Source organism: Phaseolus vulgaris, chromosome 8, assembly GCF_051622355.1.
Source record: "Phaseolus vulgaris cultivar YP4 chromosome 8, ASM5162235v1, whole genome shotgun sequence".
In the NCBI taxonomy this organism is placed as follows: domain Eukaryota; kingdom Viridiplantae; phylum Streptophyta; class Magnoliopsida; order Fabales; family Fabaceae; genus Phaseolus; species Phaseolus vulgaris.
This window is the reverse complement of record NC_143505.1, coordinates 56532617-56554782: the sequence shown is the minus strand read 5'-3', so window position 1 is coordinate 56554782 and position 22166 is coordinate 56532617. Positions and strand designations below refer to the sequence as shown.

The 22166-nt window shown below is 30.6% G+C and overlaps 1 protein-coding gene across 3 annotated transcripts; it reads left to right on the top strand.

Annotated features, from left to right (window-relative positions):
- Positions 1-15516: 15516 nt before the first annotated feature.
- Positions 15517-20995, top strand: LOC137823322 (protein SMAX1-LIKE 8). 3 transcript variants are annotated; one of them, XM_068628404.2, is made up of 4 exons: positions 15530-16272; positions 17028-17522; positions 18649-18763; positions 19090-20995. In XM_068628404.2, exons 1-4 carry the CDS (start codon positions 15662-15664, stop codon positions 20890-20892), a joined length of 3024 nt encoding a protein of 1007 aa, XP_068484505.1. In that variant the 5' UTR covers positions 15530-15661; the 3' UTR covers positions 20893-20995. The 3 variants fall into 3 exon arrangements, with proteins under 3 accessions (XP_090149730.1, XP_068484505.1, XP_090149731.1); XM_090293604.1 differs by lacking the exon at positions 18649-18763 and having other exon boundaries at positions 15517-16272; XM_090293605.1 differs by lacking the exons at positions 15530-16272; positions 17028-17522 and having other exon boundaries at positions 19085-20995.
- The last annotated feature ends 1171 nt before the right edge of the window (positions 20996-22166 follow it).

Below are 22166 nucleotides of genomic sequence, written 5' to 3'. Positions count from 1 at the left end.
GAAATTTGATTGTAAACTTGAGAAAGAAGCAACATTCAAAATAACTGCACCATTAAAAAGGTCTAATCTAATGAACTAATATAAGGACAAAATGGTTTCATAACATATATGGCGTTGAAGAAGTTGTGATATCATATAAATGGATAACTCAGAAGCCGATTATAGAATGGGTATGTTTTGGAGAATACGTTAGAATTTTGACAATAAAGAAAAGTGAGAGAGAAGCAAAGATTAATGATAAAACGAGTAGGACCACATGCACATGTTGAATCTTAAGAGTAAATTGAAGTTTTTTACTTGTGTAACCTACTTTTGATTAGAGGGTGATGAAATCAATAGCTGAGTGAGAGAGAGAGAGAGAGACCCACCATTGATCATAATGTTGTTTCTCAATTCTATGAAACTGAGTCTCCACCCACTCCTTTCTTTTCCAGGTTATCACTCACCACACTCACCACTCACCATGCCATGTAGAATCAATCATTACCCTCTTTTCCCTCTTTCCTTTCTTCCTTTTTAATTATTCATGTCCTCACCTTCCTTTTTCTTTTCTTTTTAACCTTTTTTTTCTCTCTCTGTCACTCTTCACCATTTGAATTTCAAACCAGTTTTTCCCGTTGGTGAGGCCACACGAAACATGCCAAGTTCTTTAAAACTACGTTGTCACTTTATAACAATGGATAAGTGACAGCTTGTACACACATTCATTGCATTGCATGGTTGAACCTCAAAGCATATAGCGTAGCGTAACTTTTGAATTAATGTAACAGGTGAAAAATTTAGTGTTTATAATTTTGGAAAAACAGGGTATAGTTTATAACATCATCAATCTTTGGATTTCCTCCATAAATTGCACAAAACCTAGACTGAATCTAGGCACTAATCCATAAATGGGGTGCTTTTTTAGCATGTAGGGTGTTGAATCGTGATTTAAAAGGCCATGGAGTTAAAAAAATATAAACAAATAGGGCCAATAGATGCAAATTTTGCTGTGTTACTTGTAATGTTGGAAAAGGTTTTTTTATTTATTTATTTTCAACTTTGATTGCGTCTTTGTGTGGACAAACCCGACCTAAATGGTGACATAATCCCTAACAAATTCTCTCTTTAAACGAAGAACATATCAATTGGGGCCATGGGAATATAGTATATAATGTAACCACTGACCAACGTAGGCATAGGAAACAAAGAAAAAGAAACAATTGTTTGAAACTGAATATTTTAAAGGGTGTGGAAACATTATTTGTGATCATAATTTATTTTATTTTATTTTGGTCTTGTTTTACCATGTATTAATTTAATATATGTTGCTGAAAATGGGGTTCTCTTTTTGTTAATAGCTATCCATAACAATGATTTTGGGACGGACACGTTGTATAGCACCTTGCGGAGATTGAGGAGTGGAACAAAATAGAGAAAAATTGATAGATTCCTAATCCCATTCAAAATGAAAGTGACTCAAGGAATAGTAAAACATAAAAGAAAATTAGAAAATAATATTGAATAATCATTGCTAATTCATGTCTAATCGGAGATATAATTTTAGGGCATTATTGCCATCATGAACACCCCCAACCCCTCCAGAGAGATGAGATCTGAGAATGGATCGTTTCTGATTGAATATTGTGTAAATTAGAAGAATCATTTAGTTGCGTTTTTCCTAAGGAAAAATATTTAAAATGTTCAAAATTATTTTAATATAATCTTATTTTACTTTTTAAACTTGAAAATAATAAATAGGAATATTTTTATTAATTTTTGTACAAATACTTAAGAACAATAAAATAAATACGAGATAATATTTTCCGTAACAAACAATATTTTTGTTTAAATCAAATCAACGGCAAGGTGATGATTGAGAAACTGAAACCTTCCTTCTGAATGCCCAAGGAAGAAAATAAAGACAAGGACCATTAGGTCGCTGCAAATTACTTCCTCCACCTAATCAAATTTGAACATAAACTCCAATTTATACAAAACAACAAAATATTCTTAAATAAAATATATTCTAAAATAATTTTCTGAATTTAATTTTTCAGAACATTTTTCTGAATTTCAAAATCTTTTTTCCAAAATAAGTTTTTAATTATTTTTTCAAAATGTATTTTTTGAATTTTGGATTTTTTTTTATAAAATGAGATTTTGATTTTTGAATTCTGTTCTATAATTTTATTTTCAGAACATAATAATTTATTTTAGATTTATTATTTCGAAATGTATTTTTTTTAATTCTAGATTTTTATTTATGGAATGAATGACATTTTTGAAAATTTAAGTGTATAGGATTCAGGTTCAAACAAGTTGGGCGTAGGAAGAATTTGCCTAGTTTAGTTTACATTATTTCTAGCCCAGGCCCATAAGGCCCAAGTGAATTTCAAGTTCCAATTTTTTGTCCAGCATATTCAATTCTAAAATTTGGAAAGGAAATGATATGATTTTTCTAAAATAAAATTAAAAAAATCAATTAATGTTATTATCTATACCTATATATAAAGGATTCCCCTCTTAACTGTTCTTAATTTTTTTTCCTATTTTATCTTTATATTAATATTTAATTTTATTATTGTATTATGGTCATTGTGTCATTTCTTATCTCCTCTTAACTGCTCTTAATTTTTTTTCCATTTTATCCTTACTTAATAATTTATTGTATTAATTTATTTTGGTTATTTGAACATTTTATAATTTCAAAAATTAATAAAATAATTTTTTAATTTTAAAATTTATTTTATTTGTTATTATTTAACTGGAGGGTGAGAGAGTTGAAAGATTGATTTTGTGGGCCACAGAGTGGAGATTTGGTACGTTACTTTTCTGATTTAAACTGATTTTTTTTTATTAAAATTGATTTAAGAAACAGATTTTATGATTTTCCACTACACATAACCCACATATCCTACTTTCTCTCTCCTATATAGGTACCTACTTCCCACTTTCTCTCTCCACTACACATAACACATTATTTTTTACCATACTTCTCACTTTCTTTTCTCTTTCCTTCTCACTTTCATGTAAAATCATACTTTCATTTCTTTGATTAATCTTTGTGAAACCCTAATTTGACATTTGTTTCATGAAATTGTAATGGAAGTTTGTGACTAGAGGGAACGAAAAGACTCAAAAAAGTTGCGCACTTAATCACAACAATAGGTAATTCTCTTTATATGCATTTCAATTTGTAAAACACTAATTTGTCTTCTGAAATTGTGATTTAAACATGTGACTAGAGGATAAGAAGTACTCAACAAGAGGATGCATAGGTATTTCCCTCTTAACTGCTCTTATTTTTTTTTCTATTTTATCCTTATATTAATATTTAATTTTATTATTGTATTATGGCCATTGTGTCATTTCTTATTCTCCTCTGAACTGCTCTTAATTTTTTTTCTATTTTATCCTTATATTAATATTTAATTTTATTATTATATTATGGTCATTGTGTCATTTCTTATTCCCCTCTTAACTGCTTTTAATTTTTTTTTCCATTTTATCCTTACTTAATAATTTATTGTATTAATTTATTTTGGTTATTTGGACATTTTATAATTTCAAAAATTAATAAAATAATTTTTTAATTTATTTTATTTGTTATTATTGAGTGGAGAGAGTGGAGAGAGTGATTAGTTACTATTTTGTTTTAAAGATCTTTTTCTCTTTTAAATAAAAAATTAAAGATATTTGTAATATTTTGTGGAAAGTAGGATATGTGGGTTATGTGTAATGGAGAATCATAAAATCTATTTCTTAAATCAATTTTAATAAAAAAAATATCAGTTTAAATCAGAAAAGTAACGTACCAAATCTTCACTCTCCATTAGCCCACAAAATATTACAAATATCTTTAATTTTTTATTTAATAGAGAAGAAGATCTTTAAAACAGAAAAGTAACTAATCAATCTCTCCGCTTTCCAGTTAAATAATAACAAATAAAATAAATTTTAAAATTTTAAAATTATTTTATTAATTTTTGAAATTATAAAATGTCCAAATAACCAAAATAAATTAATACAATAAATCATTAAGTAAAGATAAAATGAAAAAAAAATTAAGAGCAATTAAGAGGAGAATAAGAAATGACACAATGACCATAATACAATAATAAAATTAAATATTAATATAAGGATAAAATAGGAAAAAAAAATAAGAGCAGTGAATAGGGAATCCCTTCATATATAGGTATAGATATATCATGGTAGATCGTTACCAATATGAATGGATAAATAAATGAAACTTGTATTTCAAAACATTTTTATTTTATTTTAATTTATTCATTTTCTATCCAATAAACTATATTGTTTTATGGTGTAAATATTTATTCGGAAACTATCGCTTTTAAATTGTGTTATGTAATTAATTGTCTCGTATCTCTATTAATTAGTAAATTTATAAAATAGGAAGAGTTTAAAATTAATGTATATCCATTAGACAAATTGACTAAATTACTAACCTTTTTGTGCTTTAGGCTTTCTAAGTTATAATTTCTGTATAAACAATTAGAAATTTCATTAGAGGAAAATATTTATTGCTCATGATTAATAATTAAAAATAGTTTTTTAAATGGAAATATTCATACTATATACTAGGTTTTACTTTAAACTAAATCAAGAGAAAATAAAAGTATAAGGGACTAAGCCTTTTTAACATCCATACGTTCGTTTTATTCTACATTTTTTTTATTATTTGTCTTTTCTTTTAAGTATTCACAATTTAGAAACACCCTTTTCATGAAAATACTTCCACATTATAGTAATTTCTTAAAATTTGCGATTAACACTATTATCTTATATATAATATCTTTATTCAAGTTTATTGTGTATACTTACTATAGGATAGTTTTGTCTTTAAATAGAAAAAAATATTAAATAAAAATTAATTTTAGAGATAAAAGGTAATTAGTTACTATATTAATTAAATTACAAATTATTTTGATTAATATAATAATTAATTATTATTTTTATTTAAAATTAATTTATATTTAATGATATTATAAATATATAATTTATATATATATATATATATATATATATATATATATATAAAAGTATAAGAGGATGTCCTTCTTTTAACATAGAAAAAAACATTAAAATATCATAATTATATTCTATTTATATTTTTCTTCTATAAAATACTAGATAATCACACATATATTATTTATTCTAAATTCATTAAAGTGGAGAAAACTTGAAGATATGAAATTTATGAAATAATGTGATGCTTTTCAAAACTTAGTATAGTTTACCCCACTTATAAAAAAATGTGTATGTTAATTTGAATTAGATTCATATAGTTTTTACTTAAATTTACTTTACATAAACATTATATGTCGCTTTAAAATGGTCATTAATATAAGATGATTAAATGTGTGATTTGTTACGGCTATGTAACGCCGGCAAGAACTATTTTAACAAATTTAAAATTTATGTTGACTAAAATAAAACAAGCAAGAATAAGTCCAAATTCAATATAGGATTTGAATAATATTATTTTAAGTATGAAATAAATCGTGTTAATGATATTAATTGAATATTTTTAACCATACTTGTAACATCCCTATTTTTTATATTTTTTTATATTATGCATACAATATCTAATTAACATGTAAACATATATTAGGTTATCATATTTATATCTCAAAAAGATATTCCTCTTCATAGGAATTAATATATACATCAAAAGTTTTTTTTTTTAAAAAAAAACAAAAGAAACAAAGCATTCAAAGGTAAATCTATCCAATACTCCAGGAGCTCTATTACCTGCAATCTCATCTGCTCTGATTAATCAACATAATTCATGTAAAATTAATCAACATAATTCATCAATTCTCATACAATTTCTCAAATCATCAAGTGTCTATTAATTTTCATGATTCATCTTTTCACATGTCAGACTTCTACTGACTCATAACATATAGACACTTGACTCTACTTCCGGAAGACTCGTGTATTGAAATTAACATCCAGAGACCTGCACCTGTCATACTCATCTCAATATCTCATCATCTTCATATGACAGGGTAAATCCATTTGATCTGCTCTGATCAGTTCTTTCAAAACCTCAGACTCAGCCAAATGCACCTCCTTCAACTCTCACCAACTGAATAACTTCATCTATGTGATTCCATTATATCAGTAGATCATCTCATTCACAGGACACTCACAAATCAATACACCCTAATAACAATCTCAACACGGCTGAAAATACTATGTCTTGATTAGACTTCATATTTTGAACCTCATAATATCCAACATCAAACAATCAAATCATACCAATGTTTAGAATATCCAAAATACACAACAATTCATTGATTAATCATATAAATGTCTAATTAAAGAGATTTTCGATTAACTATACATGAAATAAAAGTTTACATACTTTATAAGAAAAACTATATAGAAATAAATAAATCAATCTTTTAAAAGCAAATAAAAATTAATTTAATATTATTTATTTATTTATTTTACTTTAGCTTGAGCTAGAATTCGCTAGCTTGAGCTAAAATCCTCCAGAGAGCACCCAGAATTTTAGCTTGAGCTAAAATTCACTAGCTTGAACTAAAATCCTCCAGAGAGCACCCATATTTTTTTTAGCTTGGGCTAAAATTTTCTAGCTTGAGCTAAAATCCTCCAGAGAGCACCCATAATTTTAGCTTGAGCTAAAATTCGCTAGCTTGGGCTAAAATCCTCCAGAGAGCACCCATAATTTTTTTAGCTTGAGCGAAATACGCAGAAAAATTCTGCATAACTTAATATACCTATTAGATTATAAGTCAATATCTCATTCAATTCCTAAATTATAAATCTACACATTACATTGCCAGTTCCGGTTCAGCATGATACAATCACTCTCATTGAATCATTGAGTTATTATGTCCATATATACATATATGATTTCCAATTCCAAAACCATTTAAATCAAACAACCAATTCTCAATCACAACACTTTCAATTTCAATCAAACTACAATCTACTCAGAACAAGAAATCTTGCAACAAAATCTAGCATTTAAATCAAACAACCAATTCTCAATCACAACACTTTCAATTTCAATCAAACTACAATCTACTCAGAACAAGAAATTTTGCAACAAAATCTGGAATTGTTGACACCGTCATACTCACATTCAAATCTTCTAACCTATGGTTCTATTGAAGATTTTAAACTAGCTTCCCTTACCTTTACTTGAGCATATGCTCACGAAGAGCTCCAAACCTACCAAAATCTTCAAAAGTAGCTTAACCTGCACCACAGAGTCCTGATCAAAAAATCTAAGATGCTGAACTTACTCTATAAGAATTCTGATCGGGCAGTCTTATAGTCTTCGCTGCCAGGAGTCCAACGACAGACTCCGATCGCCAAACTGATAAGCGAGGAGATCAGAATCTTAGAGAGAAGGGAGAGGAAAGGAAAAGGGAAACTTTTAGAGAGATGATGGTTCTTTTAAAATGAAACCTGAATAACTGAATTTTCTATTTATATGTCATTTCATTTTAATAATAAAATATTCAGATATCATTTAAAATATACCACTTCTATTCTAAGGTTATTTTTTTGACCTCATAACACAGGTTAAAAAAATACTATGAATTTCGGAATTATTATTCTGTTAATTGTGGATTTGTTATGTTACAATTTATTTATTTTCTATATGTGTGTATTATGAATTGTAGTAGTTAGAAGTGATTTAGAGATATGAAAGATTTATAATTGTTTTTCTGTTTTTAATAATTATCACATTCAAAATTTAAAGATACCAATACATACAAAACTATTGAAACTTTTCAAAAAGGGATTTTGAGTCAGAATTTGTCTCATTGTTAAATGTGATGCTAAATGGTCCAAATCAACTTTGAACTTTCCTAATTATTCGGTACTTTTAATTATGTCAATGTTGCCCATTGTAAGAAGATTTAATTAGGATTTTATTTCTAACAAATATCGCTATTTAATTTAATATTAATAAACTCCATATTACAATCACATTATGGTTCAAGATATTTCTTTAACCCTATTGCACTATTCATTTAACAAACTAATCTTTTACAATATACAGTCTTTTTGCTTGTTATAGAGCATAAAGAAAAATATTATAAATACAACAGAAAAATAAAACAATTATTCTATCGAAGAAAAAAAAGTTAAAGTAAAAAATAATAATTAAAGGGAGTTGATTAAAAGTAAAGTACAAAACATAAGAGAGAAATTCATTATTTTTCATAAACAATGCTGTTCCTCCTCGAAAGTGTTCACGAATATAATAATACAATTTTTTGCTTTATATATTTTGATAAAAATTTAATGATAATTTAAAACTTGTTATCTAAAATAAATTACTATAACAAAAACAAGTCTTTTATAGATTAAATTTAATTTTCTATCAGAAAATTATTATGAATAGAAGATTAATAATTTGGAAATATCAATATATATATATATATATAGGTAATAATATTTATTAGATGAATGTAACACTTCATCCAACTATAACATACATACCCATAGGGTATTATATCATTAAACTAGTGTATAAACTCATATTTTATAAAAGTATTCATTATATTTATTAATGTATTTTCTATTTTATAAAATTTCAAACAATATCTGATTATATATGTAGTAAATTAGGCTTTAAAACACAACCAAATTGATTTTTCAAGGCGTGAGTGATTATTGTGCGTAAGAATTTATCTGCAGCGTATTGCGCAAGTCCCCTAGAATACAATAGATTTTTTTTTAGAAATTTGTGAGGATCAGAACTAGCAAGCTACTCTTAAAAGAGTAAATATTCAACAAACCCAAAAAAATTATAAAGTAAGAGAAAAAAATAAATGAGTGAAGAGGAAGAGAGAAAGATAAGAAGCGTGAGTGAGATGAGGAAGATGAAGAGACAATGAAGTTGTGAGTGAAAATGAGAATGAAATCCCTCTTTATATACACAACAAGACAATCATGAAATAGAAACTAATTTTAGAGACAAGAAATAATTAGTTGTTATAGTGACTAAATTAGAGACCATTTTAGAAACTATAAAAACTTAGAATATAAATAATTGGTAGTTAAAATCTTGGTAGCTAATTAGATACCAATTTAGAAACTATTTAACAATAATACAAACTAATTTAGAAACCAAAATTTTTTTTAGTCTCTAAAATGGTCTATAATTTAGTAACTATAGCACTTTCACACACACCATAGGAATGAACAAGATTGATCTTAAATCAATTTAGTGCTATTAGAACTAACAAGTGACTTGTTTTTACCCATATGAACCTTATTCATGGGATCTCCAATCACAAATGTTGGGTTTTCATCACTTGTTTGTTTGCAAGTGGCTTAAGTCCCATTCCTCTCAATGTTTCTAAAATCCATTTTCTTCCTAGGGGTTTTGTTAGAGGATGTGCCAAATTCCGTTCTGACTTGACATACTCAATAGAGAATCCATTTTCTCCCTATGATTTTGCGTTGTGGAAACAACGTTTGACGTTTCCAAAGTAGAATTATTGTTGTTATCTGCATTGTCAGTCACAAGTCCTTGTTATCTGCATTGTCAGTCACAAGTCCTTACGATTTTAGTAAATAAAACTTTAAAACACGAACAAAATTGATTTCTCGAGACGTGAGTAATGATTGCCCATAAAAACTTATTCACGGTGTATTACGTAAGTTCCAAGGATATAACATGAATTTCTCAAAAAATTTCAAAAATCAAAACTAACAAACTATTTTTAAAAGAGTAAGAAAACAACAAACCCAAAAAAATTATAAAGTAAAATAACGCACACTGCAATGATAACATTTTCTGTTTTAACTTTTTGGAAAATATCTCTACACGTTCGATTTGTTCGATTCACAACAACATATACATATAAAATATGTTATAAATATATACAAAAATACTAGTGTGCTCCTTTTTGTTTTTTTACATTTAACCTATTTCATTGTGAAAAATATATAATTTTTAATGATAATTTTGCTTATGAAAAAAAAGGCACCTGAAAAATTATTAGTGAAGGATGAAAAAGAATGATGAACCATAGGTTGTTACCAAATTCAATTAGAGTATATATAACTAAATAAAGAAAACAAACTAGTTCAAAGAACTCATAATTTAAGATACCAATTCTTCCCAACTTAAACAAGTATTCTCTAAAAAAATATTTTAAAAAGTACTATTTCATTGTGATTAAATTGTATGTGCTTTTTTTTTCACATAGGCTTGGGTTTTATGATCAAAACTAAATTTGTCGTCATCATACGTTAAATCAAACAAAACAAAAAATGTGTGATATCGGTTTATCATCACTTCTTCTAAATAAAACAAAAGTAAAAGGTTGTAGAAAAGACCATTTCAAACAATCCTATAGCAACAAACAGCACCACTGACTACACACATATTATTCAACATGGCACAATATTGATGATTCATGTAAGTTGTAACCTTTTCTTTTGCTTTTTAGTATGTCCCAGAGATTCATCCCCTGTCATAATCACATTACTTTCATATTTCAATACACTAGAGTAATGGAAATAAGAAAGGTAAAAAAGGCTATGATATGACATGCACGTTTGTTATTAACTTCTGTATGTTCATTTTTGTCAACTTATATGATTGCTTTTTTGTTTCTCTTTCCAATACCAAACAATTAGGTGCAATAAGGGACACAAATGTAGTAATGTGCACCATCCTCTTCATACTTCTACTGTTCAAACCTTTCCAACACATTTGATTTAGTGTTTTTTTTTAAAAGAAAGTTTTCCATAAGACTTTCTAAAGAAAAAATATATGAACTAATTTGTATAAACTATTTTATATATTTTTTAAACTAATTTTAGTTGACGAAGAAACATTTTTTTTTCACTTTTTTCTAAAGTTACTATAATAAAGTTTTTCAAATTTTTAATCAATTTTGTTCATATTTTAACCTTTTGTACCCACTTTTTTTTTTTTTTATATAAAACTTTTATGTTAGGTATCAACTTGACATCTCAGCTAGACTGACACCTCAAATAACAACAATCATCTGCTATCACATGAAAAAAATATTATTAAAAGAAAAAAAAATACAAAAAACTAGGGGGAATTAGACCAAAACCTATATGTTAACAAAAACGATACATAAGTAGATTATACCTATTCATAAAGAATTTTAAGAATAAACTAGATGGAAGCCTATTATACCAATGAAAAGAATCTATATGAATAAATCCTAAGTTAGTCAACTTATCCGCACACACATTCCCTTCACGAAAAATATGAGTAACCCTAAACCTTATTTTTCCACAGTAATTAAGATAAGTGTTCTACCGATTACGAAACATCCACAAAACCGTAGTCATAACAGTAAATGTACCACTAACCAAGGCAAAATCATATTCAAGCCATACAATAGTAAGACTCGCCTTTTAAGCTTAGTATGAAAAATATATTAAATAAGTTATTAAAATAAGTTATATTAAATGTATGGAAATTAATTTAATTCTTTTTGTTGTTGGGTGTTTATTTTGTATGATGATAAAATACATATGGAAGTTATAATTTTGAATAAAAATAAAACAAGAATAAAATAGTTATGAATGAAAATTTAAATTAAAGTTGAACTTCAATATTATTACAAGAGGGGAATGATTTATTTATGACATGTCATGCCATAAGGAAGTGTTCTTTTTTTTTCCTGGTTTTCTTTCCTCGTTATGCAATGTAGGTGGGGGAGGACATGAAGTTGCATCATCGTTATTATCTTCGTCGACGTCATCATCGTTGTGACCTTGACTATCCAATCCTTGTGAGTCGATAATAATGCATGAATGAGGATGAATATGGAGAGGTGAATGTGAAAGTTCTGAACATATTTGGTTGATCAGAAAAAGCATTTGATTTACCTGGAAAGATGTTATATGTTGATGGAACTCCCTACAATGGAGACTAGAAAAACATGGGGTGATGATAATCCATGAACGGGCTCAACAATGGTTGTAAAAAATCAAAGTGACTGGATTGATCAAATGAGTGGTCATGAAATTGTTGACCATGAGAAGAAGACCCAACATATTGATACAAAGGTTGGGTTGGGAACTCTCATGTGGTGTGTCATACTGTCAATAAAGAATGAAATTGTCAGAGAAGTAAAAATACATGATGAAATCTGTTAATATGTGAGCTTACATCATCGTTGGATGTTTGTTGTAATAGTGATATGTAGTGGATAGTGTGACTAATCTACCATTGCAGGTATGTCGTTGTGTCATGCAAATGATCAATACCATTAAACTTAACACCTTGAGTTAGTCAATTATATCGATAAATTCATAACGTTATCCATCTTTCATGGTATTGTGTCCAATACCTCTTTGTTCGACCCCATATACCTTCTTTATGAAGTTCATCCAGGTTTAACAGGTCAGTCAGAATGGTTTGGCGAACTATTTTATTTTTTAACTTTTTTACTCATCAAATATCATAAGAGTCTCTTTCCTTTTTTTAACACACACACTAATTATATTGAATTCAATTAAGTATTAATAAAGAAAAGTTCCTAAGAGAAAAATCAATTCACATATTAACACATAAAATAAATATGATGAGGGAAAGTTGTCTCAAACTTAGTGTGTAATTTAAATACAACTAAAGTCGTGTGAAGCAACTAAAATCGTTTAATGGTTGCACGACTCCAATTCAACCATAAATAACAAAAGTCGTCGTTGCATAACACAACTTCACTTAATCTGTTAACAAAATTATTTCTTTCCCTAAGTGAAGTCGTTCAAGAATAACATGATGTCACTAAAGGACAACAGAGGTGATGTTTTTTTTTTATCAGCAATGAATAAATAAAATTAAAGGGGATACTTCAGGGGTATCCCAACCCATATACAGAACCAAAAGTGGACTTCCTAAGTCATCCACAAACGAAACTCTCCTTTATGGTTGGGGCAGACCAACCTTAAAGTGAGAAAACCATCCCCAACAAAAAATAACCAACATCGGCGACCACCAACTACACATGTTGACCTTGTATAACTATAGCAACCTCCGACTACACACAACCGGCGATCATGTTGACCTTTGCATACCTACGACGACCACCGACTACACATATGGAGAACGCCGTTTCATCGATAGGCGATCATGTTGACAGAGCGTCGCTTCATCAACCGGCGATCATGTTGACCTTTTCATACCTACGGCGACCACCGACTACACACATGGAGATCGACCGACGATCATGTTGACCTTGTATAGCTACAGCAACCTCCGACTACACACAACCGGCGATCATGTAGCAGAGGTGATGCTGCCATAGTAAAACAGGTTCTGCTATTGGTGCCTTGTGTCCAAAGGGAGTAGATAGGGATGAGAGATATAAATCTAAGGAGTAAAGTGTGAATGCAGAAAAGGGAGGAAGGAAAACTTCATCATGTTGTTAGATGTTTCATTATGAATTGAGGATCTTGATCTGGGATGGAAAAGTATGTGTATGCAGGTTACGTATCTAAGGAGTCGAAGATGATCTTTGAAGATAAATGCATTTAGGAGGAAGGGAGACTGGACAGGAAGTTTTGGCATGAAATTCTATGGTTGCGATGATGCAGTGATGCAGTAACTTTAGGCAATATGCTGTCATGTATTTGTGGTTTTGCAAATTCTACAAGAACGCTCAAAGCTAGCTTATGTGAGGGATGAGAAAGGGGAAGACAAATATGTTCTAGGCTCTCAAAGTGGATGCAGTGCTTTTTGGTTTGTAAGTTAGGTGATGAGGTTTTTTGACACCTGTATAAGGGTTCTCACTTACATGAAGAATTTTCTTTCAATTAATTTATTTCTTGATGATAAAAAAATACATACTAAAATCGTTTAGGTCACACAATTTAAAAAAAAAAATGGTATACCCGACTTAAAATAAAAAATAAAAAATTTCAATAATTGTCCATTGAAATTAAATACTCATTTCAGTAATAAGTAATTGAAATTGCTCCAATATATAGTAAATTTTTCATAATAATTGGTTTAAAGTGTTAAAATCATGGTCTGTCTTAGTAAAAAGAACATTTGTTCACCTTTATCGATGAAATAGTGATTTGGAATTCAAAATTATGTTGGATCAATTTTAGTTCAGTAGAGGAATGTGCGATTGGAAATATTTTTATTTATTTTTATTAAAGTTTTCATGTTAGGCATCATTATGCGACTTGACATTTTAGCTAGGCTGACACCTTAAGTAACAACAATCATCTGCCATCACATGAAAAATGTATTATTAAAAAAAGGAAAAAGAAAGAAAATACAAAAATATGGGGGAACTAGACCAAAACTCACATGTTAACAAAAACGATACATAGGTAAACTATACCTATTCATAAAGAATTCTAAGAACAAACTAGATGGAAGTCTATTATACCAATGAAATGATTCTCTATGAATGAATCCTAAATTAGCCAACTTATCAACACATGCATTTCCCTCACGAAAAATATGAGTAATCCTAAACCTGATTGTCCTACAGAAATTAAGACAAGTATTCTATCGATTACGAAGCATCCACGGAACATTAGTCCTAGCAGTAAACACAACCCAAACCAAGACAGAATCACATTCAAGCAATCACTTTAAGGTTGTTCTGCTCCAACTATAAAGGAGAGTTTCACTTGTGGATGATATAGGAAGTTCACTTTTGGTTACTGTATATGGGTTGGGATACCCTGAAGTATCCCTTTAATTTTATTTATTATTAGTAAGTCTCATCTTTTGAGTTTCCTCCATAGCATGTATAACTCCATAAAACTCAGCAATCAAAGCAGTCTGAACTTCAAGAAATCCTGAAAAAACATCAATAAATTCTCTTATACTTCCACGAAAAATATCTCAACAAGTAGCAAGAACATGATATCTCCTAACAGCCCCAACATTATTGCGAACAGCCCCAACATTATTGCGAATGGAAATATTTGCGCACATTATTTCCTATTTTCTATTCGCAATAGCTAGTCAACTAACATCTCTTGGAACCAAAAATAAGAATCTTTTGCTACTTTTTTTAACAGTTTTGTTGACATTTTTAAGCAACTAAAGCTAATATATTTTTCTAGAAAAAGATGTCTGTTACACTTTTATTGAAGTTCATATAATTTAAATTAAACACTGTGAAATAAATGAAAAGACAAGAGAAGAAGCAGGAACAAATAAGAGAAGGAAACGTTAGTAGAGAGTGAGAGTGAATGTGGGAAGTGGGCCAGCCACGAGAAAGCAAGTGGAGGCAGCATCTCCCTTTCCGTCTCCATCATAAAAGCATCCATCACCAACACCACCAAATACACAGTAACAACCACCACTGTTAAAAAAAAACTCAATTCCTCCAATAAAATAAATGTTACAAATATCCAAATTGTAATATAATTTAATGAAATCAATTTCATAAATCATTATATTCATACAAATTACTTATAATTAGGAACAGGAACAAACGCTTTCGGAATAAATATAGTTTTAGTTTTTAAACTGTTTCGTATCCGCTTTATATATTTGACACATGTAATGCAATGTAGTTTAAAGTTTACGCGAGCATTCACTCACAAACACAAAATAACATTCCACAACTCCAATGCTAAACTTCTTTTTCTTTTACTGATTATTTTTTTGAAGTTTTTTTCACTTTTATGAACGTCGGCGATGCCTACGCCGGTTGCAGTAGCGATACAATGCCTGACGGCGGAGGCCGCAAAAGCGCTCCACGACGCCGTATCTGTGGCCCGACGGCGGGGCCACGCCCAGACCACTTCACTGCACACTGTGTCCGCTATGCTCTCCCAGGCGTCCTCTGCCTTGCGCGACGCATGCGCACGCGCCCGAAGCGCCGTCTTCTCGACGCGCCTCCAATTCAGAGCCCTCGAACTCTCCCTCAGCGTGTCACTCGACCGCGTGCCGTCAAACTCTTGCGGCAGCGACGAGCCTCCGGTGTCGAACTCGCTCATGGCCGCCATCAAGCGGTCGCAAGCCGCGCAGCGCCGCAAGCCGGAGAACTTCCACCTCCAGCAGCCTTGTTCTGTTAAGGTGGACCTGCAGCACCTGATCCTGTCCATCCTCGACGATCCCGTCGTGAGTCGCGTCTTCGCCGAAGCGGGTTTTCGGAGCTCCGAAATCAAACTCGCCATCATCCGTCCCCTCACCCGTCTCATGCACCAACAATCTCCCCTTCGCCGGAGCTTCCCCTTCCCTTTCTCCGCCGAGGACACCGACGATCTTCGGAGGATCGCGGAGGTGCTATCCCGGAAGAGAGGCAGGTAGTTTGTTGGAGATTAATAATTAATTATTACCGCATATTTTGTAGCTTTAATTATTCATTTGATTTCGTATAATTTTTATTCTTCAACACGTACTTACATTCTTTAATCTATTTTAATTTTTAACGTTTTTCCTATAAAATAAATACGGATATAAAAAAGCAATAACAATTTACATACATGTTTAAGTATCTGAACTAGGTTAATTGATAGTCCTTCAACACTTGAAATGAAGAGAACTTGAAGAAATTACAAACAAATATTTACCCATTAAAAGTATGGTTGTGGGGGAGAAAAGATGAACGCAAATTCTACTCAAATAATTATAGAACTGGTGTTTGTGTCAATATTATGAATTAAAAATGAAAAATTCACAATGCATTATTACTCCCTAGACACACTACGTTTAGAGATTAAAATTAATTATTTTAAAATATAAAGCCTAAAACATAACTATTGTGTACAAATTAAATGAATAAAAGAATATAATTTTAAAACAAAATTGTCATTTTGATTTTTGAAAATGCAAATTAGTAACGATTTATAGAACGGAAGGTTTAATTGTGTAAATAATTACAGCGGTCTATACATGCACCTTATGATAGAAGTTCCACAAAATTGATTAGTAAATAAGAATTTTGAGGAGTGAAGTTTACACACGTTGGTTTGATGAGCGTGCAGTTATTCTGTTCATTCTATTATATTTTTTCTTTTCTCAATTCTCTTCTCCAAAACTGTGCTCTGTACAAGGGCAGAAATCCCATGCTTTTGGGTGCATGTGCACGTGATGCGCTGTGGAGTTTCGCGGAAGCAGTGGAGAGGCAAAACAGCGCCGTTTTACGGGAGTTGTGCAGTTTGCGCGTGGCGCGCATTGGAAGAGAGGTTATGGAGTTTGTTAGCGGGAGCCGTGGAGAAGAGGATGTGCGTTTGAGGTTTGAAGAGATCGGAGATATGGTGGAGAAGCGCGTGGGGAAAGGTATAGTGGTGGATGTGGGAGAGTTGGAGGATTTGGTGAATGAGAAAAATGGTTGGGGTGAGAGTGAGGCAGTTAGGTATGTTGTTGTAGGGATAGGAAAGTTGTTGGAAGTTAGTTATGGAAGGTTATGGCTCATTGGTGCTGCCACAAACTATGAAAGATATACGAAATTTGTAGGAAGGTTTCCTTCTATAGAGAAGGATTGGGACTTGCACCTTCTGCCAATTCTCTCTCTACGTTCTTCATTCTCTGCTCAATCATATCACACTCGCAGGTACGCCCATAAATCACCTTTTGTATTTTTCTCTTTTGTATATTAGGAAGATATACTTGTTTGATTTTTTTTTTATTCTTCTTACAAAGTATTAAAAAAAAATTTAGAAAGGAATTTTGCCACGTATCCTTAATGTTTGGTAAAATATCAGCACATTTTGTATATTTACTAATATTTATATATTTTATTTACAAGTTTATGCAAATAATTTATATCTACACCCCTATATTTATGTTAATACTGAATGAATTTTTGGGTCGCGAGATTTAATTTAAACGATTAGAAACCATAAAGATTAAATGTAAGGAATTAAATTTAGACATATCAAATACACATAAGTATTATTAAGAAAATGTCACATAAATTAAAATACATAGAGATTAAAATTATAATTAAGTTCCACTCTTTTTTTAACAAATAACTGTAATGGATAGACATGTTAATTTATGTTATTATGAAAATGTGTGCTCTTTTCTTTTGTCTTGGTAGTAAATGATATAATATGAGTGTGAAGAAAATATAAAGGAGTTATATAAATATATTATATACATGTGATTCAAACTAAAATAATGTGATTTAATTTAATTTTCGAACTGACATTTTATAAGTACTATTATCATATTACTATATTCAAAATCTTTGTGGTTTGTTATTTATATACATTTTTTTAACTTTCAGTTTGTATAAGTTAATAAGCTAACCAGAACAATTCATGATCATGAACCAAACTAAGTTTGAGTTTAAAATAAAATTATTATCAAACATGAGCTAAATGTTAATTTAAAACTGAACGATAGTTGATTCGTTGCACCTAACTTTCAGCCTTTGGGTATGATTATATTGCATGGGTGTCACATTGGCTATTCCGATTTTCTCCCTAAAAAGAAAAAAAAAAACCTACCCTGATCACTTCCTTAATAAATGGAATTCTGCTTCTCTGACACAGTAACTAGTTTACACTACAGCACAAAGTTTCTCTAACTTAGATTTTTTTTATTCTGAGTTATTTACAACAATAATGCATAATGGATTCATTTGTCCGATTTGCTGCTCTTTTCTTTCTTTAATTTGACTTCCTGGTTTGATTTATTTTATTTTACTGTGTTTGCCATCAATATGGTGAAAGGTGTGAGCCAAGTATTCTCGCTGCTTCAACTGTTGATCTATTCCTCCCTAACTTACCTCCACCTCCACGATTGCACATTTCTGAATCAGGATCAGCAAAAGGATTAAATCTTAAGGTGTGTAGTACTCGCATATGTTCCGGCCCAAATCATTGAGTGGAGTTATTTCCAACCCAAAACAGAAAATAATAGGAAACTAGTTAAGGGCTAGTTCAATTGAGGAAATTAAATTGACCTACTCTCATTGTAATTCATGATTTTCAAGGATTTGTATGAGCTACAATACTATCTTAATTTTGCTCCTCCTTGTTTTAATAGTTGGTTTTAGCTTATCATTAATTGACCTTCATGTCTCACATAACAACCTGCGGATCATCTGTCAATTGACCTGGGGTTGCATTATTTGAATAGAGAGTTAAACCACTTTTTTCCATTCAGTGCAGATAGAAGATGGTGTTGAGCTGAATAGTAGTGAATCTGCAACACATAAGAACTTGGACAAGATGTGCCAGTATCTGCATAAAATATTCCCTGATTCAAATAACAGTCCAACAGTTATGGCATTCCAATATTGTGACAACAAAGGAAAAGATGCTAACAACCCCAGAAATAAACTTACACACACATCATCAAGTGAATACAACAATATCAACTCAGAAGTGCCTGTTGGTAAGCAAACGATTTCCACATCACAATCAGGCAGTTTTTTTCCTATGGATTTCGATGCAGGGCATGAGAAGTATACTTCAACACTTTCACAGAAGTTCCAGAGAGTGGAATGTTTGGATTCAAGGGATCTAGGATCATGCAACATGTGCACTTCCATTGTTTGTGATGGAAGCCAGATGTCTCCAACTTCTGTGATTTCTGTAACCACAGATTTGGGGTTAGGAATGTGCTCCTCTCCTACCAGCAATAAATCTAACAGACCTTCCAGTCAATTTACAACGGAACATCCAAAGGAAACCTCAAGTTTATTTTCTTCAAAATTTAATGTTGCTGGTGGAAATATCTTGAAACACCCATCTCAGCCATCAACCTTCTTAAGTTTTGACTTTTGTAGACAGGTCGATGCAAGGAATCCCAAAATACTTTTCGATGTCCTTACCAAGGAGGTTAGCTGGCAGGATGAAGCCATTAGTGTCATCAGCAAAACAATAGCTGGCAGCCATACAAAAAAGGTTGGTGCAAATCATAGGGGTGACGTGTGGATGAATTTTGTTGGACCTGATAGGAATGGTAAAAGGAAAATTGCTGTTACTCTAGCTAAGTTCTTGTATGGAAGCCAGGATAGCTCTATTTTTGTGGATCTAAGTTCTAAAGAAATGAAAGGATATGTGAAATTCAGAGGAAAGACTACTCTTGATTTAATTGTGGGTGAATATTGCAAGAACCCCTTCTCTGTGGTCTTCCTAGAAAATGTAGACGAGGCTGATGTGTTAGTTCAAAATAGTTTGTCTCAAGCCATGAAAACTGGAAAGCTTACTGACTCACGTGGAAGAGAAGTGGGTGTAAACAATGCAATATTTGTGACTTCTTTCTCTGGTCACCAAGCAAGGGAACCTTCCAACTGTTCTGAGAGAATAGCAAAGGTAAAAGGGAGGCCTATCAAAATAACAGTTGAACATGTGAGTGCAGACATCAAAAGCCAAAGTGTTACTGCTTCTGATGGTTCAATAGATAACATTCCCAATCCAGTTTTAGCAAATAAACGAAACTTCCTTAACCACAATGAATTTCAGGATCAGCACTTAATCTCAGACAAGGCTAAAAGACTACATACAACACCGAATTGGCATTTAGATTTGAATCTTCCAGCTGAAGACAATGAACCTCAAGTTCAACAAATGAATGATGGAAACTTGGAACATGCATTAACTGAGATCCCAAACCTTTGGTTGCAAGATTTGTATGAACAGGTTGATGAAACAGTTGTTTTTAAACCTTTTAATTTTGATGCACTTGCGGATAGAGTGGTGAATGTGATCACAAGTAGCTTCCACAAAACTATTGGACCTGAATGTTCCTTACAGATAGAATCAGAAGTCATGGACCAGTTGCTTGCAGCTGCATACGTATCAGATGGAGATAAGGACATAGAAAATTGGGTAGAACAAGTTCTATGTGGAGGATTTACAGAAGTACAGAGAAGGTACAACCTTACTGGTTGTTTTACGGTGAAACTTGCTACATGTTCGCATCAAGAATCAAATGTGTACCTTCCTCCAAGTATAACAATGGATTAAATTTCTTAGAAAATGTTCTTCCAATTTGGATGTATAACTTAGCTGTAGCACATAGTTGAACTTAATCTAGCTAATGCAGATATAATTATTCTCCGTTTCTTTATCTAAGTGTCAAAGTTATAAGTGCATATACTACGTAATCTCCCTTCTCCAGCAAGTATTTGTGTCTTTACTTACGTAATAGTTAAACCAATAATCTTCTTCATACAACCGAAGGAAGAAAAAATCAAATGTCTTCTGAATTCTTTTGGGCCCCTCCTATGCCCTCCTTGAAACAAAAGAAAAACCCTTTTCTGCAGTGGGACTTTTACAAGTGAAACAAGTGAATTTCTTCTTCCACCTCCATTGTTTTTCCTGTCACCTCCATAAATCTTTAATTTTAAAAATACCCTTCAACAAAAGATGCAGGGTTTATTTTATTCTCATTTTTTAATTATATAATCATTAGACATTTCAAATTTTAAAATTTAGAATTCAATTTTGTAATTTGAATTTTAAAATTTAAAATATAATTTCTAGATTCGACAAATTATAGATTTTGAAATATAATTTAAAAAAATATTATAATATAAAATTGTATTTCAGATTTTAGAGTTTATGTATTTTTTAATTCTAAAATATATTTTAAATCCTAAAATTTGAAATAAAACAATTTAAAGATAAAATTGTTTTCTATGGAAGTGAAGAGTATGGAGACGCGGAAGAAATTGTGGTGAAACAATGTAAGGGAACACTAGTCGCTGAGCCCAAGAATAATAAATCATATATCATTATTTGAATATTTTATAATGAAAAGCAGAGAGATGTTTTTTTTTTCTTTGATTATAAAATAAAAACATAAAATTAATAAATAATATATTTTTATTTCACCGCATATCTTACAAATTAAAAGAACAAAGTATTCGGTGAAATAAAAGTTGATCCTATTTTGTTCATTTTATAATATTTTAACTAATTTAAATTATAGCAAATAATATAATTTTATTTCAATTGATTTTTTTTATCAATTCAAATAACATAAACGATAAAGTTTTCTTAAGAAAAAAAAATGTTCATTATCAAAATTGCAAACCAATCCACCTGTTTATTAAATGTGCTACTTGAAGCTCTGCGTATTCTCACTCTTATTCGTTTTCACACTTTTACTTACCCCTTAAATGATTTGCAGAAAGAGAAATCTCACCATTTGTATAATTTAATAAATAAAATAGGATTTCTAGAATTAAAATTATAGTTGGTGCAAAAGATAGCTTGATGAGAGTATAGAATAATTT

What these genes read in the sequence shown, in the direction of transcription:
- LOC137823322 (XM_068628404.2), top strand. Translation starts at nt 15,662, where the DNA reads ATGCCTACGCCGGTTGCAGTAGCGATACAATGCCTGACGGCGGAGGCC. An exon ending in CAATCATATCACACTCGCAG is followed by an intron (nt 17,523 to 18,648) that starts GTACGCCCATAA and finishes ATATGGTGAAAG; the next exon opens with GTGTGAGCCAAGTATTCTCG. An exon ending in CAAAAGGATTAAATCTTAAG is followed by an intron (nt 18,764 to 19,089) that starts GTGTGTAGTACT and finishes CATTCAGTGCAG; the next exon opens with ATAGAAGATGGTGTTGAGCT.